General features: G+C 46.1%; 1 protein-coding gene across 1 annotated transcript in view; it reads right to left on the bottom strand.

The window, feature by feature from the left end:
- Positions 1-19,136, bottom strand: part of SLC4A9 (solute carrier family 4 member 9) — a 1,224,185-nt gene that overhangs the window by 287,415 nt on the left and 917,634 nt on the right. Inside the window, exons 12-13 of the mRNA XM_077265989.1 lie at positions 3,724-3,773; positions 3,090-3,272 (exon numbers count right to left, since the gene is read on the bottom strand). Of these exons, the coding sequence (XP_077122104.1) occupies positions 3,090-3,272; positions 3,724-3,773 (233 nt within the window). The remainder of the gene's footprint in view (positions 1-3,089; positions 3,273-3,723; positions 3,774-19,136) is intronic.

Below are 19,136 nucleotides of genomic sequence, written 5' to 3' on the forward strand. Positions count from 1 at the left end.
GGATAAGAATGACAGAAAAACAGCACAAAGCAGAGTTCAAAGATAAAATGCTCTACAATTGGTATATTTTGGAAGATATAAATATTTTCTTAAACAGGCATATCTGGAGAGTTGATAGATCATCTTTAAAGAGATTATTCAGTCTTGTGGTGAAAGTACGCAGTCAATCTATGTGACCGCAGACTTTTGAATCCTTACAGCCTGCTCAGAGCAGGCATTCACATGACTGCAAGTATGCAATTTGCATACATGTGGTTGCAAAGGGGTATAATATGTCCTTGCATGTCCTGCTCATCCCGCTTCCATGCGTTCTGATCTGAATATAACTATATGTATAATATGTTGCGTATGTTTGTATTGCTGCTGTATATTTACTAAAATGTGGTTAAGTAGGGAAAGTGTAGTGCCCAGATTTGGCCACAAGATGGGGCACATTATAGTTGTAGATAGAGTTAGAGATAGTTAATTTAGGAGGGGCTTACTGAAGGTTAAGCTGCAGGATTTCCTGAATAGGAGTCAGTCAGGGCTAGGGAGCCCATAGAACCTGCAGGGCCTAGTGCCCTGGAGTGACGCAGTGACCCCCACAACTTTTATGTGAGCAGCCCAGCCATCCCAGGTCTTCACAGGCAGTGACAAGCAGTGACAAACAGTGACAGTGATAGCAGCAGCCGGAGCAGTGGAAGTCACCGCAGTAAAGACGGGCAGGTCACTCACCATGTGGCGGCTGATTACTTGGGCTGATGCCCTCGTATCTGGTTCAAAACAGACGAGCGAACTCCCAGTTGTAGTGCAGCTGAACAGGGAGGATGCTGAGGAGCTGTATGATATGGTCCAACCCGGTAATGCACCGTGTGACAGAAGGAGGAGTACAAGGAAAGAGGAGGAGGTGTACTGCTTGAAATGTGAAGTAGATGCTGTAACAGAAATGAATGTGCTGTGTTCTGAAGCCAGTAAAGTTGTTCAGTTGAAAGTTGGAACAGACTGTGTCTCCGTTCTTGCGAAACCGTATCAAGGAGGCCTCCAGCAACAAAGGAGAGACCCTGATGGCGCAGAAGGAGAAGCCACAGGTTTGCGGACTAAAGCTACTTTCACACTAGCGTCGGTACGGGGCCGTCGCCATGCGTCAGACTGACGTACTGACGCATGCTGTGAAATAAAAGCACAACGGGGGCAGCGGATGCAGTTTTTCATTGCATCCGCTGCCCCATTGTAATGCCCGGGGATGAGGGGCCGGAGTTCCGGCCGCGCATGCGCGGTCAGAAATGGCAGACACGACGCACAAAAAACGTTACATATAACTTTTTTTGTACCGACGGTCCGCCAAAACACGACGCATCCATCGCACGACGTGTGGCCATACGTCGCTAATGTAAGGGGTCGAGTTCCCTCCTCTGCACAGGGAGAATCTCGGTCCATCTCCGCTGCAGTCTCCCATTCTTCTCCTGCCGCAGTGGAGCCTGCTCAGCGGAGACATCGGTCCCAGCGTCTCGCTCAGTCTGACTCTGTGCTAAGAGTTACTGCTGCCTTTCCGGCTTCTGCCATTGAAGTCGGTGCTGGGCAGCGGCGAGCAGATGCTTCTGGGTCTAAGTCCTGCTTTGCTCGTTCTGAGCATGCCCAGAGTAAGATCTCTCAGTGGAGATCGAGGGTCACATGATCTGATACTGCAGCTAAGGTCATTGGCTCCTTCTGGAAGGTCCTGTAGGTGCTCATGCTCTGGTGTAGCTTCTCATTGGTCCTTCTAGGAAGGTCCTGTACGTGCTGCAGCTATTTAAGGTTCACATGACCGCACGGCCATGCGCTAGTATTGTTCTTTGTTAAGTGCTTTGCACCAGTCTGGTCACGAGAGTATGTGTTCAGGGACCCGGCTGAAATAAGCCCCTAGAATGCTGGCACCTCCGGCGAGGAGTTTTGTGTGCATGCGTGACCACTGACTGCTCTCTGTGTGGGCAGTTAGCCTGTGCCTCTGTGAAGCCTAACAGGGCACAGTGCTTTTCTTTCACGACTTCTCGGTGAAATAACTGAGTTAGTCCATACCGCCATATCGTGCCGCCGTTGATAGCAGCAGGTATTCCTGCACGGTGGACCCCGGGCTGCAAACGCACCAATATCAATAAAAACATCTCTATTTATCCGATGCGTTCCGCTAGCCGTAACAGTCTATGGGGAAAAAACGTGCCCTGCAGACAACTTTGCAGGATGTGTTTTTTCTCCTAAACGACGCATTGCGACATAGGCAAAACGACGCTAGTGTGAAAGTAGCCTAAGGAACACCGTTTTTATGTGGGGGAGGCTGCGATGCAGCGGGAGTCCTCAGCCATGACTACTGACCTGGCATACCATTACATTGTCATGTGTGGATTAGACATGCTTTCCCTCACTCAATACAATTGAATTGAATGAGGCGAGCACATGTAGTCAGAATGTGCTGGAGAATGCAAATTGTATCCAAGTAGCGATATTAGAGAATCCTGTGTGTGCAGGAAGTCTGCAGACACCTTGAGTGACTGCAGACTCCCACCACAAGAATGGATGATAATAATCTTTATTTTTATATAGCGCTAACATATTCCGCAGCGCTTTACAGACATCATCGCTGTCCCCGTTGGGGCTCGCAATCTAAATTCTCTTTCAGTATGTCTTTGGAATGTGGAAGCAAACTGGAGAAAACCCATGCAAACACGGAGAGAACATACAAACTCTTTGCAGATGTTGTCCTTGGTGGGGTTTGAACCCAGGACGCCAGCGCTGCAAGGCTGCTGTGCTATCCACTGAGCCACCGTGCTGCCGTGCTGCCCCAGAATAACCTCTTAAATTGTAATGCATGTATGCAACTTAAATGTGAGAATCAATCTGTAGAGTTAAATACTTGATGCGTACATGGGGGGTCTACTTACAGGATGTTTCAATGAGCATAACACCAGTGGAAAAAAAAACACTCAACAGGTAAAAATTATCTTTTTGAGATGTCAGCACTTAATATTTCATATGATATTGTTTTAGCAGTTCTGTATTGATGTCTTATTGATGAACATGAAAAAGATAGAAGAAATGTTCTAATTTTTAAACATTTCCATTTCTATGACACTTACAGATGTAGATAAATATCTGCTTGTCTGGAAACTTTTAAGGGATGCAGTGCAAAGAAATGTGCCCAAGAACAGAATTACAGACATTAGGAAAACATCAGGCACATAGTTGCAGCTAATTCCCTCTAGATGTCCACCAAACTCAATACACTGTCCTTGAGTCAGATTTATAAGATCTTTCGTATTCTGCGGAGATAAAAGCAGATGCACACAAGGGGAAAACATGAAATGAAAACCAAACATTGCAAAGACACAAACATATTTAAAAAAAATCAAGCACTAAAATACAAAGTAAATGATGCAGAATGAAGAACTTGCAGTTAGCCCTTAAGCATCACTGGACTAGACTTTTTCAATGTCCCTAATGTGCCTATTAAAGAAAGCAAAATAAAAAAAAAAATTATATCTCGTGGACTGGTGCCACTTTTTCACACCGAGCACTGTGATCCCCGGCAATCTCAATGCATTGTTATGTCATGTAAGTGCTGCTAACATTGGCCCCTGACTGTCGTGAGATTGTCTGGGGACAGTATGTTATCAATAGCAACTAAAATATGTTCACCCTGTGTTACCTGTATTCCCTTTATTAGAATAATGCAAAGAAGTGCAGGAGGGAGAAAAAAGAAGGAAAACCTACCACATGATAAAAAGAGTCATACAATGTCAAATTGCTTGCAGACTCATTTCCTGCAATAAATAATAATAATATATAAACAAACAGAACAAAATTGATAAAATCCTGGAAACATGTAACTTGCAGCTACATAATATGAATAATAAACAGCTAGATAATATACACATTGAGCATTGCTTTACAATTAACAAATAGAATCAATCTATATGCAATGTTGATAATTTTTTTGATCCCTTTGCAAACTTTAGAACGGAGTCAGACTGCCGTATTTCTCGTGCGAGAATCGCATTGCACTGCATGGACTGACCTGGCACCTCTCCTGACCTGAGCAAAACAGCGTGATGGATTACTATGCAGCTTCCAAGCTCAGGTCAGGAGGGTGGACAGCCAGTACCAGGTTTACCATGGGATTCTCACAGGAGAAATATAGCAGTCTGAGGCCGGTTTCACACGTCAGTGGCTCCGGTACAATTGGTGACAGTTTCCTCACGTACCGGAGACACTGACTCACGTAGACACATTAAAATCATAGACCTGAGACAGGGACAAGGGGGCATCCTCTACGTCTGGAGGAAAGAAGGTTTAAGCATAATAACAGACGCGGATTCTTTACTGTAAGAGCAGTGAGACTATGGAACTCTCTGCCGTATGATGTTGTAATGAGTGATTCATTAATTAAATTTAAGAGGGGACTGGATACCTTTCTGGAAAAGTATAATGTTACAGGGTATATACACTAGATTCCTTGATAAGGCGTTGATCCAGGGAACTAGTCTGATTGCCGTATGTGGAGTTGGGAAGGAATTTTTTTCCCCATGGTGGAGTTACTCTTTGCCACATGGGTTTTTTTTGCCTTCCTCTGGATCAACATGTTAGGGCATGTTAGGTTAGGCTATGGGTTGAACTAGATGGACTTACAGTCTTCCTTCAACCTTAATAACTATGTAACTATGTAACTATGTAAAATCAATGTGTCTCTGCACATGTCAGTGTGTTTTCACGGACCGTGTGTCCGTTTGAAAAACATGGAGACATGTCAGTGTTCGTGGGAGCGCACGTATCACACGGACCCATTAAAGTCAATGGGTCCGTGTAAAACACGTACCGCACACGGATTCAGTCCGTGTGCCGTCCGTGTGCCATGCAGGAGAAAGCGCTCCAGTAAGCGCTGTCCCCCCAGCTTGTGGTGCTGAAGCCGCCATTCATTTCTTCTCTCCAGCAGCGTTCGCTGGAGAGAAGGAATGAAAAATCATTTCCATCTATAGGGGTATTTAGTCCTCCGGCTGTGTGGAGGTGTCTAGGATGTGTTAGGTACACCCCACGGCTACTTCTAGTTGCGGTGTCAGTTTAGGGTTTGCGGTCAGTACTCCAAGGTCACCAGATCATAACAGTACAACTGGCCAACAATGAGTTAAATGTATCTCAGAAGAAGGGAAGAAAGGTGTTGAGCCATTTTTTTTTCTGTAGTCTACTTTGTCTTTCCTTCCCTCTTTTTTTTTGGGTGGCTGAGGAGGTTTGTGCTAGCATGGATGTTCAGGGATTAGCTTCTCGTGTAGACCAGCTTGCTGCTAGGGTACAGGGTATTTCTGATTATATTGTTCAGACTCTGGTTTTAGAGCCTAGGATTCCTACTCCTGATTTGTTTTTTGGGGACAGGTCCAAATTCTTGAGTTTTGAAAACAACTGTAAACTGTTTTTTTCTCTGAGACCTCGATCCTCTGGTGATCCCATTCAGCAGGTTAAAATTGTCATCTCCCTGCTGCGTGGCGATCCTCAGTATTGGGCATTTTCCCTGGAATCTGGGAATCCGGCCTTGCTTAATGTAGACGCCTTTTTTCAGGCTTTAGGATTATTATATGATGAACCAAATTCTGTGGATCAAGCGGAGAAGACCTTGTTGGCCCTGTCTCAGGGTCAAGAAGCGGCAGAATTGTATTGTCAGAAATTTAGAAAATGGTCTGTGTTGACTAAATGGAATAATGATGCTTTGGTGGCAATTTTCAGAAAGGGTCTTTCTGAATCCGTTAAAGATGTTATGGTGGGGTTTCCCACGCCTGTCGGTCTGAGTGATTCTATGTCTCTGGCCATTCAGATTGATCGGCGCTTGCGGGAGCGCAGAACTGTGCGCGCTGTGGCGTTATCCTCAAAGCAGATGCCTGAGCCAAAGCAGTGTGATAGGATTCTGTCTAGAACGGAACGACAAGGATTCAGACGTCAGAATAGGTTGTGTTTTTATTGTGGCGATGCTTCTCATGTCATTTCAGTCTGCCCTAAGCGTACTAAGAGGATCGCTAGTTCAGTTACCATCAGTACTGTACAACCTAAATTTCTGTTATCTGTGTCCTTGATCTGCTCATTGTCATCATTTTCTGTCATGGCGTTTGTGGATTCAGGCGCCGCCTTGAACTTAATGGACTTTGAGTTTGCCCGGCATTGTGGTTTACCCTTGCAGTCTTTGCAGAACCCTATTCCTTTGAGGGGCATTGATGCTACACCTTTGGCTAAAAATAAACCCCAGTTTTGGACACAGGTGACCATGTGCATGGCGCCAGCCCATCAGGAAGATTGTCATTTTCTGGTGTTGCATAATTTGCATGATGCTATTGTGCTGGGTTTTCCATGGTTGCAGGTACATAATCCTGTGTTGGATTGGAAGTCTATGTCTGTGACTAGTTGGGGTTGTCAGGGGGTTCATAATGACGTTCCTTTGATGTCAATCTCCTCTTCTCCCTCTTCTGAAATTCCAGAGTTTTTGTCTGAATTTCAGGATGTATTCGATGAGCCCAAGTCCAGTTCCCTTCCACCGCATAGGGACTGTGATTGTGCTATTGACTTGATTCCAGGCTGTAAGTTTCCTAAGGGCCGACTTTTCAATCTTTCTGTGACTGAACATACCGCCATGCGGAGTTATGTTAAGGAGTCTTTGGAGAAAGGGCATATTCGGCCATCTTCTTCACCGTTGGGAGCGGGATTTTTTTTGATTGCTAAGAAGGATGGCTCCTTGAGACCCTGTATTGATTATCGCCTCTTGAATAAGATCACGGTCAAGTTTCAATACCCTTTGCCTTTGCTTTCCGATTTGTTTGCTAGGATTAAGGGGGCTAGTTGGTTTACGAAGATTGACCTTCTGGGGGCATATAATCTTGTTCATATTAAGCAGGGTGATGAATGGAAAACTGCGTTTAATACGCCCGAAGGCCATTTTGAATACCTTGTGATGCCATTCGGACTCTCTAATGCTCCATCTGTTTTTCAGTCCTTCATGCACGATATCTTCCTGATTTATCTTGATAAATTCATGATTGTATATTTGGATGACATTTTCATTTTTTCCGATGATTGGGAGTCTCATGTGGAACAGGTCAGGATGGTATTTCAGATCCTTCGTGATAATGCTTTGTTTGTGAAGGGGTCTAAGTGTCTCTTTGGAGTGCAGAAGGTTTCTTTTTTAGGCTTCATTTTTTCTCCTTCATCTATAGAGATGGATCCGGTTAAGGTTCAGGCCATTCATGATTGGATTCAGCCCACATCCGTGAAGAGCCTTCAGAAATTTTTGGGCTTTGCTAATTTTTATCGCCGTTTCATTGCTAACTTCTCCAGTGTGGTTAAACCCTTGACCGATTTGACGAAGAAAGGCGCTGATGTGACGAATTGGTCCTCTGCGGCTGTCTCTGCTTTTCAGGAGCTTAAACGCCGATTTACCTTTGCCTCGGTGTTGCGTCAACCGGATGTTTCTCTTCCGTTTCGGGTTGAGGTTTACGCTTCTGAGATTGGGGCAGGGGCCGTTTTGTCTCAGAGGAATTCTGTTGGTTCCTTGATGAAACCGTGTGCCTTCTTTTCCTGTAAGTTTTTGCCTGCTGAACGCAATTATGATGTCGGCAATCGGGAGTTGTTGGCTATGAAGTGGGCATTTGAGGAGTGGCGACATTGGCTTGAGGGAGCTAAGCATCTTATTGTGGTCTTGACCGATCATAAAAATCTGATTTACCTCGAGTCTGCCAAACGGCTGAATCCTAGACGGGCTCGATGGTCCCTGTTTTTTTCCTGTTTTGATTTCGTGGTCTCGTATCTTCCAGGTTCTAAGAATATTAAGGCCGATGCCTTCTCTAGGAGTTTTTTTGCCTGATTCTCCTGAGGTCCTTGAACCGGTCGGCATTCTGAAAGAAGGGGTGGTTCTTTCTGCCATTTCCCCTGATTTACGACGGGTTCTTCAGGAATTTCAGGCTGACAAACCTGACCGCTGTCCAGTGGGGAAACTGTTTGTTCCTGATAGATGGACTAGTAGAGTGATTTCTGAGGTTCATTGTTCTGTGTTGGCGGGCCATCCTGGTATTTTTGGTACCAGAGATTTGGTTGGTAGGTCCTTTTGGTGGCCTTCTTTGTCGCGTGATGTGCGTTCTTTTGTGCAGTCCTGTGGGACTTGTGCGCGGGCCAAGCCTTGTTGTTCCCGTGCTAGTGGGTTGCTTTTGCCTTTGCCGGTCCCTGAGAGGCCCTGGACGCATATTTCGATGGATTTTATTTCAGATCTTCCGGTTTCCCAGAGGATGTCGGTTATCTGGGTTGTTTGTGACCGGTTCTCTAAGATGGTTCATTTGGTGCCTTTGCCTAAATTGCCTTCCTCTTCTGATTTGGTTCCGTTGTTTTTTCAGCATGTGGTTCGTTTGCATGGTATTCCGGAGAATTTTGTGTCCGACAGAGGTTCCCAGTTTGTTTCTAGGTTTTGGCGGGCCTTTTGTGCTAGGCTGGGCATTGATTTGTCTTTTTCTTCCGCATTTCATCCTCAGACAAATGGCCAGACCGAGCGAACTAATCAGACTTTGGAAACTTATTTGAGATGCTTTGTGTCTGCTGATCAGGATGATAGGGTGGCTTTCTTGCCATTGGCCGAGTTTGCCCTTAATAATCGGGCTAGTTCAGCTACCTTGGTTTCGCCCTTCTTTTGTAATTTTGGTTTTCACCCTCGTTTTTCTTCGGGGCAGGTTGAGCCTTCTGACTGTCCTGGTGTGGATTCTGTGGTTGACAGGTTGCAGCAGATTTGGGCTCATGTGGTGGACAATTTGGTGTTGTCTCAGGAGGAGGGTCAGCGTTTTGCTAACCGTCGTCGGTGTGTTGGTTCCCGGCTTTGGGTTGGGGATCTGGTCTGGTTGTCTTCCCGTCATGTTCCTATGAAGGTTTCTTCCCCTAAGTTTAAGCCTCGGTTTATTGGTCCTTATAGGATTTCTGAGATTATTAATCCGGTGTCTTTTCAATTGGCCCTTCCGGCCTCTTTTGCTATCCATAATGTCTTCCATAGATCTTTATTGCGGAAATATGTGGTGCCCGTTGTTCCCTCTGTGGATCCTCCGGCCCCTGTGTTGGTTGATGGGGAGTTGGATTATGTGGTTGAGAAGATTTTGGATTCTCGCTTTTTGAGGTGGAGGCTTCAGTACCTTGTCAAATGGAAGGGTTATGGTCAGGAGGATAATTCTTGGGTTTTTGCCTCTGATGTCCATGCTGCTGATTTGGTCCATGCCTTTCATCTGGCTCGTCCTGATCGGCCTGGGGGCTCTGGTGAGGGTTCGGTGACCCCTCTTCAAGGGGGGGGGGTACTGTTGTGAATTCTGCTCTTGGGTTCCCTCCGGTGGTTGTTGGTGGTAGTGCAGTTGCCTCTGGGTTGCAATCCTGGGCAGATGTTTCTGCTGATTGCAGCTCTGACTGGGCTATTTAGGTGTGCAGGATCCATTAGCCCTTGCCAGTTGTGTCACAGAGTGTCTCCCATAGGGCTTTGTCTTTGTATGAGCAAATGCAGAGGGGGAGAAAGGGGGGACAAATCTGCAGTGTGTGTCTGGAAAGCCATGTAACCTTCTGGAACTAAACTCACAATATGACATTTATACATTATCATGACAGTTCTTTTTTTATCTAAGTGGTGAAAAATAATTCCAAAGTTAGTTAAAAAAAAATTGCTCCATTTTCCAATACCTGTAGCGTACTCATTTTTAGTGATCTCGGGTTGGGTGAGGGCTTATTTTTTGTGCGCTGAAGCTAAAGTGAAGCTTGTCATATCAACCCATTGGCCATGTGACATGGACGCCGATGGGCAGGATTTCCTGCGCACTTGCCGGAAGTGCGTGTTAAATGTCACTGGCAAAGTTTGACAGTGGCATTTAACAGGGTAACAGCTGACATGTGCCGGAAAAGATGTAGGCTTAGTGTCGGCACCCACATCAAAGGGCGAGTGTTCAACATCAGTGTTAATATGGACTAAAATCGGCATACAGGTAACAGAAATGTTACACTAGTCCTACCTGTATGCCTCATATTAATGGTCTTGTTGCTGAGAAATGTTATATTCAATTTTTATGTTAATGATTTCCTCCAGGCTCCGGGACGTGCGGTTCCTGGAAGAAATCCCTGCCTCCTGTGTTAACACACATGCTTATGTCACATATAATTCTTATAATACAGATTATTAGTACATTTATATATATTAAATAAAACTAGAAATAAATTCACTAAAATATTAAGGAAAAGGACTAAAATCGAAGGTTGGGAAGTACCTATTAATAATGTAAAATGCTGTCAAATATTTGAGGAGAGAAGCAATCCCAAAGGGGGATCAAACTGGATCTTACAATTTGTGGCTCCTAAACCATCACCTGGCTTAGGAGCCACAAATCAGTAACCAGTGCAGTGACATACAGCTCCACTATCGGGTTTTGTATCAGAGAAATCCCTTTGTAAGATCCATGCAGGCTCAGCGCCGGAGCCCACATCAAATGCTGGGACACGACCTATGACATACAGCGAGTATGGAAAGTATTCAAACCCCTTTAAATTTTTCACTTTTTGTTTCATTGCAGCCATTTGGCAAATTCAAAAAAGTTATTTTTGTCTCATTAATGTACACTCTGCACCCTATCTTGACTGAAAAAAAAACAGAAATGTAGTCAGTTTTGCAAATTTAATAAAAAAGAAAAACTGAAATATCCCATGGTCATAAGTAGGGTTGAGCGACTTTTACTTTTTCAGGATCGAATCGGGTTTCGTGAAACCCGACTTTGTCAAAAGTGGGGTCGGGTGAAATCGGCCGATTATTGCGAAAAGTCGGGATCCGACCGAAACACGAAACCCAAGGCAAGTCAATGGAGAATCAAAGTCGGCAGTGAGTGGAGGACAGGAAAACACCAACAGAGCCCATTTTAATGCCAAAAACATCAATTCTTGTTACTTAAGCTTGTCAATCTTAATTTACCTTATAATAATAGTTAGCCATTGAAAATTTGGGGGTCATTTGGCAACAGTTGTGGGGGGAGTAGGGCTGGCTCAAGTTTTTTGTGGGCCCAGGAAGCGCGGACTACGTTACGTGGGAGCAGGGAGAGGTAAGTATTTCAACTTTGCAAGTGCTGTGATCCTGAGCAAGCAGGGGGGGCACACTCGTTCGCATTGCCACTGGCACAGGGCCCCTCAAAGTACGGCGTTGTGATTGACGGTGGGGGCGCCTCCCACCGGCAGAGACACTTTTGCGTACTATGAGGGGCAGTGATGTTGCCAACGAATATGCCCCCCCCACCTGTTGAAGGAACCTGCACTTTCATCTGCAACTTCCTCTTTGTCCCTGTGTAAGGTGGTATAGTATGCGGGACGGGGAACCAGGCTTTCTGCAGGGTCAGATACTGGCTATGTAGAGTGCAAGGGGAATGTAGTGGTCTGGGTCAATGTACCGGCAGACTCATCTAGCAGTGGCTGGGCAATGGGCAGGATGAGGAGGAAACTGTTATGACCCCAATGGCAGAGGGTCTCAGGAATAAATACCAAGTCTGCAAACACAAAAAACCAGCTCATAGGGCAGTGGTAACTGGGCTAACCATATATCTAATCCTAGCACCACAAATAGCAGTAGCCGGGGAACGTGCCTACGTTGGTTCTAGACGTCTCGCGCCAGCCGGATAACTAACTAACCCTAGAAGGGAAAAGAAAGACCTTTCTTGCCTCCAGAGAAAAGACCCCAAAAGTTGGATACAAGCCCCCAACAAATAATAACGGTGAGGTAAGAGGAAAAGACAAACATAAGAATGAGCTAGGTATTTAGCAAAGAGAGGCCCACTAGCTAATAGCAGAATATAGTAAGATGACTTCTATGGTCAGCAAAAACCCTATTAAATATCCACACTGGATATTCAAGAACCCCCAAACCGACTAACGGCTGGGGGGAGAACACCAGCCCCCTAGAGCTTCCAGCAAGGTCAGAAATCACATTTAGTACAAGCTGGACAAAAATAGGAGCAAAGCAAATAACTCAAAAAACAAAGAAGCAGGACTTAGCTTAATTTTGCAAGAGCCAGGACCAGCAGACAGGAGCAACAGAAGGATCTGATTACAACGATGCCAGGCACTGGACTAAGGATCCAGGAAGTTTATATAGCGACACCCCTGGACTAATGACCCAGGTGAGTGCCAAACTGAAGAAAGAAAATCCCAGAGTCATATCACTAGTGACCACAAGAGGGAGCCAAAAAGTCTAATTCACAACAGTACCCCCCCCCTTAAGGAGGGGTCACCGAACCCTCACCAAGACCACCAGGGCGATCAGGATGAGCAGCGTGAAAGGCACGAACTAAATCGGCCGCATGCACATCAGAGGCAACCACCCAGGAATTATCCTCCTGACCATAGCCCTTCCACTTGACCAGATACTGAAGCCTCCGCCTGGAGAGACGAGAATTCAAGATCTTCTCCACCACGTACTCCAACTCGCCCTCAACCAACACCGGAGCAGGAGGCTCAACAGAAGGAACCACAGGTACAACGTACCACCACAACAAAGACCTATGGAACACGTTGTGAATGGCAAACGACACCGGAAGATCCAAGCGAAAGGACACAGGATTAAGGATTTCCAATATCTTGTAAGGACCAATGAAGCAAGGCTTAAATTTAGGAGAGGAGACCTTCATAGGAACAAATCGGGAAGACAGCCACACCAAATCCCCAACACGAAGTCGGGGACCCACACCGCGGCGGCGGTTGGCAAAACGCTGAGCCTTCTCCTGTGACAACTTTAAGCTGTCCACCACATGATTCCAGATCTGCCGCAACCTATCCACCACAGAATCTACCCCAGGACAGTCAGAAGGCTCCACATGTCCCGAGGAAAAACGAGGATGGAAACCAGAGTTGCAGAAAAATGGCGAAACCAATGTAGCGGAACTAGCCCGATTATTAAGGGCAAACTCAGCCAACGGCAAGAAGGTCACCCAATCATCCTGATCCGCAGAAACAAAACACCTCAAATAAGCCTCCAGAGTCTGATTAGTTCGCTCCGTTTGTCCATTAGTCTGAGGATGAAAGGCAGACGAAAACGACAAATCAATGCCCATCCTAGCACAAAAAGATCGCCAGAACCTGGAAACAAACTGGGATCCTCTGTCAGACACATTATTCTCAGGAATGCCGTGTAAACGAACCACATTCTGAAAGAACACAGGAACCAGATCGGAAGAGGAAGGCAGCTTAGGCAAGGGTACCAAATGGACCATCTTAGAAAAGCGATCACATACCACCCAGATGACAGACATGCCCTGAGACACCGGGAGATCTGAAATGAAATCCATGGAAATGTGCATCCAAGGCCTCTTCGGGACAGGCAAGGGCAAGAGCAACCCGCTGGCACGAGAACAGCAAGGCTTAGCTCGAGCACAAGTCCCACAGGACTGCACAAACGACCGCACATCCCGTGACAAGGAAGGCCACCAAAAGGACCTAGCCACCAGATCTCTGGTGCCAAAAATTCCCGGATGCCCTGCCAACACCGAGGAATGAACCTTGGAAATGACTCTGCTGGTCCACTTATCAGGAACAAACAGTCTGTCAGGTGGACAAGTGTCAGGTCTACCAGCCTGAAATCTCTGCAACACACGTCGCAAATCCAGAGAAATGGCTGACAAGATAACTCCCTCTTTAAGAATACCAACTGGTTCTGCGACTCCCGGAGAGTCAGGCACAAAGCTCCTTGAAAGAGCATCAGCCTTCACATTCTTTGAACCTGGTAAATACGAGACCACAAAGTCAAAACGGGAGAAAAATAATGACCAGCGGGCCTGTCTAGGATTCAGGCGTTTAGCAGACTCGAGATACATCAAATTTTTGTGATCAGTCAAGACCACCACACGATGCTTAGCACCCTCGAGCCAATGACGCCACTCCTCAAATGCCCACTTCATGGCCAACAACTCCCGATTGCCAACATCATAATTCCGCTCAGCAGGTGAAAACTTCCTAGAGAAAAAGGCACAAGGTCTCATCACAGAGCAACCAGGACCTCTCTGCGACAAAACGGCCCCTGCCCCAATCTCAGAAGCATCCACTTCAACCTGAAAGGGAAGTGAGACATCAGGCTGGCACAAAACAGGCGCCAAAGTAAATCGGCGCTTCAACTCCTGGAAAGCCTCCACGGCTGCAGGAGCCCAGTTAGCAACATCAGAACCTTTCTTGGTCATATCCGTCAAAGGTTTAACAATGCTAGAAAAATTAGCAATAAAACGACGGTAGAAGTTAGCAAAACCCAAGAACTTCTGAAGACTCTTAACTGACGTGGGTTGAGTCCAATCATGAATAGCTCGGACCTTGACTGGGTCCATCTCCACCGCAGAAGGGGAAAAAATAAACCCCAAAAAGGGAACCTTCTGTACTCCAAAGAGACACTTTGAGCCCTTAACAAACAAAGCATTCTCACGCAAAACCTGAAACACCATCCTGACCTGCTCTACATGCGAGTCCCAGTCATCAGAAAAAAACAGAATATCATCCAGATAAACGATCATAAATTTATCCAGATACTTCCAGAAAATATCATGCATAAAGGACTGAAAGACTGAAGGAGCATTAGAGAGCCCAAAAGGCATCACCAAATACTCAAAATGACCTTCGGGCGTATTAAACGCGGTTTTCCATTCATCTCCTCGCTTAATGCGCACAAGGTTGTACGCACCACGAAGATCTATCTTGGTGAACCACTTGGCACCTTTAATTCGGGCAAACAAGTCTGACAATAGAGGCAAAGGATACTGAAATTTAACAGTGATTTTATTCAAAAGCCGATAGTCAATACAAGGTCTCAAAGATCCGTCCTTCTTGGCCACAAAAAAGAATCCCGCACCAAGAGGGGAAGAGGATGGACGAATATGCCCCTTCTCCAGAGATTCCTTGATATACGAACGCATTGCGGTATGCTCAGGTACAGACAGATTAAATAGTCTTCCCTTAGGAAATTTGCTACCTGGAATCAACTCTATGGCACAGTCACAGTCCCTATGAGGAGGAAGAGCACTGGACCTGGATTCGCTGAACACGTCCTGATAATCAGACAAATACTCCGGAACTTCCGAAGGAGTAGAGGAAGCAATAGACACCGGCGGGGAATCACCATGAATACCCTGACAGCCCCAACTTGACACAGACATTGCCTTCCAATCCAAGACTGGATTATGAGTCTGTAACCATGGCAAACCCAAAACGACCAAATCATGCATTTTATGCAGAACAAGAAAACGAATCACCTCCCGATGTTCAGGAGTCATGCACATGGTTACCTGTGTCCAAAACTGCAGTTTATTTTCCGCCAATGGCGTAGCATCAATCCCCCTCAGAGGGATAGGATTTACCAACGGCTCAAGAACAAAACCACAGCGCTTGGCAAATGACAGATCCATAAGACTCAGGGCAGCACCTGAATCCACAAATGCCATAACAGGGTAAGAGGACAATGAGCAAATTAAAGTCACAGACAAAATAAATTTAGGTTGCAAATTACCAATGGCGACAGGACTAACAACCCTTGTTAGGCGTTTAGAGCATGCTGATATAACATGTGTAGAATCACCACAGTAAAAACACAACCCATTCTGACGTCTATGATTTTTTCGCTCATTTCTGGTCTGAATTCTGTCACATTGCATCAAATCAGGTGCTTGTTTAGACAACACCACCAGAGGATTAGCGGTTTTGCGCTCCTGCAAACGCCGGTCAATTTGAATAGCCAGCGCCATGGAATCATTCAGACTTGTAGGAATGGAGAAACCCACCATCACATTCTTAATGGCTTCAGAAAGGCCATTTCTGAAATTTGCGGCCAGAGCACACTCATTCCACTGAGTCAGCACGGACCATTTCCGAAATTTTTGGCAATACACTTCAGCTTCATCCTGGCCCTGAGAAATAGCCAGCAAGGCTTTTTCTGCCTGAACCTCAAGATTGGGTTCCTTGTAAAGCAATCCGAGCGCCAGAAAAAACGCATCAATATTCGCCAATGCCGGATCTCTTGGCGCTAGCGAGAAAGCCCAATCCTGAGGGTCGCCCCGTAAGAAAGAGATAACAATTTTAACTTGCTGAGCTGAGTCTCCAGATGAACGGGGTCTCAGAGATAGAAACAATTTACAATTATTCCTGAAATTCCTAAACTTAAATCGGTCTCCAGAAAACAGTTCAGGAATAGGTATTTTAGGTTCAGACATAGGACTACTGATAACAAAATTTTGTATGCCTTGCACACGAGCAGCAAGCTGGTCAACACTTGTAATCAAGGTCTGGACATTCATGTCTGCAGCAAGCTCAAGCCACTCAGTGGTAAAGGGGAGGAAGAGAGGAAAGAAAAAAACAAAACAAAACAAAAACTCAGAATTTCCTTTCTTATTATCCCACTTCTGCAATGCATCAAACATTCAATGTTGGCCTGGCATACTGTTATGACCCCAATGGCAGAGGGTCTCAGGAATAAATACCAAGTCTGCAAACACAAAAAACCAGCTCATAGGGCACTGGTAACTGGACTGACCATATATCTAATCCTAGCACCACAAATAGCAGTAGCCGGGGAACGTGCCTACGTTGGTTCTAGACGTCTCGCGCCAGCCGGAGAACTAACTAACCCTAGAAGGGAAAAGAAAGACCTTTCTTTCCTCCAGAGAAAAGACCCCAAAAGTTGGATACAAGCCCCCAACAAATAATAACGGTGAGGTAAGAGGAAAAGACAAACATAAGAATGAGCTAGGTATTTAGCAAAGAGAGGCCCACTAGCTAATAGCAGAATATAGTAAGATGACTTATATGGTCAGCAAAAACCCTATTAAATATCCACGCTGGATATTCAAGAACCCCCGAACCGACTAACGGCCGGGGGGAGAACACCAGCCCCCTAAAGCTTCCAGCAAGGTCAGAAATCACATTTAGTACAAGCTGGACAAAAATAGGAGCAAAGCAAATAACTCAAAAAACAAAGAAGCAGGACTTAGCTTAATTTTGCAAGAGCCAGGACCAGCAGACAGGAGCAACAGAAGGATCTGATTACAACGATGCCAGGCACTGGACTAAGGATCCAGGAAGTTTATATAGCGACACCCCTGGACTAATGACCCAGGTGAGTGCCAAACTGAAGAAAGAAAATCCCAGAGTCATATCACTAGTGATCACAAGAGGGAGCCAAAAAGTCTAATTCACAACAGGAAACACAGATATAGGCCCAAAGAATAAAGTAGGCTAAATGCAGTTCAAAATTGGTAACAGGAGTAAACAGGCAGCACTGCTTTGTTCAGTGGAGGAGAACAGCAAGGAGCGGCAGACACCGTTAGTAGGCCCAACCAAACCAGTAGGCCAAATGCAGTTTTAAAATTCCTATAGGCCGAAAGCCTGAAGATTGAAGCTCAGGAGAAAAACACAGGAGAATACCAAGGAGCAGCAGACACCGTTAGTAGGCCCAACCAAACTAGTAGGCCAAATGCACTTTAATATGTGATATCGGCTGCAAATTGAGGCTCTGCTTTGTGCAGTGAAGGACCGCTGTATTGAGTGGCGCAGACAGACACAGGTAGTAGGCCTAAATTAAAAAAGTTGGCTCAATGCAGTTTAAAATTGGTTACAGGGGTACACAGGCGGCAGAACGTTGTTAAAGGGAACCTGTCACCCCCAAAATCGCTGGTGAGGTAAGCGCAGGCACCGGAAAGGTCAGAGAGGCCCGGCACCTGCGCACTGCAGTACTTTGCTCTGCCCTCAACAGGGCAGACAAAGTACGCCTGCGCCGGAGCCGCGGCGTAAAGACCCAAAGAGGACATCATGGAACGAAGATGGGAGGTGCCGGAGCGGACCGGAGACACCCATTCGACCGGACCGCAGCGGGACCGCCCCTGTGTGAGTATAATCTAACGTCTTTTTCTCCTCTTTCAGGATACATCGGGGGCTTATCTACAGCATTACAGAATGCTGTAGATAAGCCCCTGATGCCGGTGAGCTTACCTCACCAGCCATTTTGGGGGTGACAGGTTCCCTTTAAGCGGAGGACGATTGTCAGGACTGGAGTGGCCCAGACAGACTTAGTAGGCCTAAAATAAAAAAGTAGGCGCAATGCAGTTAAAAATGGGTAACAGGGGTACACAGGTAGCATTGTTTTGTTAGGTGGAGGACGATTGCTAGGAGTGACGCAGACAGACTTACTAGGCCTAAAATAAAAAAGTAGGCTCAATGCAGTTCAAAATGGGTAACGGGTACACAGGCAGCATTGTTTTGGTCAGTGGAGGACGATTAGTAGGAGTGGCGCAGACAGACTTACTAGGCCTAAAATAAAAAAGTTGGCTCAATGCAGTTTAAAATGGGTAACAGGGGTACACAGGCAGCACTGGTTTGGTCAGCGGAGGACGATTGCTAGGAGTGGCGCAGACAGACTTACTAGGCCTAAAATAAAAAAGTTGGCTCAATGCAGTTTAAAATGGGTAACAGGGGTACACAAGCAGCACTGGTTTGGTCAGCGGAGGACGATTGCTAGGAGTGGCGCAGACAGACTTACTAGGCCTAAAATAAAAAAGTTGGCTCAATGCAGTTCTAAACTGGTAACAGGAGTAAACTGGTGGCACTGCTTTGTTCGGTGGAGGACAACTGAAATAAGTGGCTGACACAGTACGTTGGCCTAAATGTCTGCAAAAAAAATGTTCGTAAATAAACAGGTGGCAAAGCAACATACAGGGGTGGGTTCCTCTGCTGAGTACCAGATAGTGGTAGTTCGCGCACAGTATTCACAGGTCAAAATGGAGGGCATGGTCCCTGTATATATTTACTATCATCTCTCAATTTGTATTGGCAGTGCCATTGAAGGATTTAACAGCACCGACTAAACAGCGGTGGAGCACTGTTTGAGCTGGGGGGGACACTCTCTCGTGGGCGGCGGTACTGGCCCAGGGCCCCTCATATTACGACGGTGTGTCTGTCGTTGGGTGTGCACCCCCACCGCCAGAGACACTTAATTGTACTATGAGGGACCCTGTGCCAGTGCCGTCGGCCAAAAGTGGGCACACCCACCTGTCCAGGCAAACGGCACTCGCACGGGTGCTTGCACCAAGTGCTGACCACGGGCCCGTGGGGGAAGTCAGCCCATTTAGGGAGGTGTTAAAAAT

Source organism: Ranitomeya variabilis, chromosome 5, assembly GCF_051348905.1.
Source record: "Ranitomeya variabilis isolate aRanVar5 chromosome 5, aRanVar5.hap1, whole genome shotgun sequence".
Lineage (NCBI taxonomy): Eukaryota > Metazoa > Chordata > Amphibia > Anura > Dendrobatidae > Ranitomeya > Ranitomeya variabilis.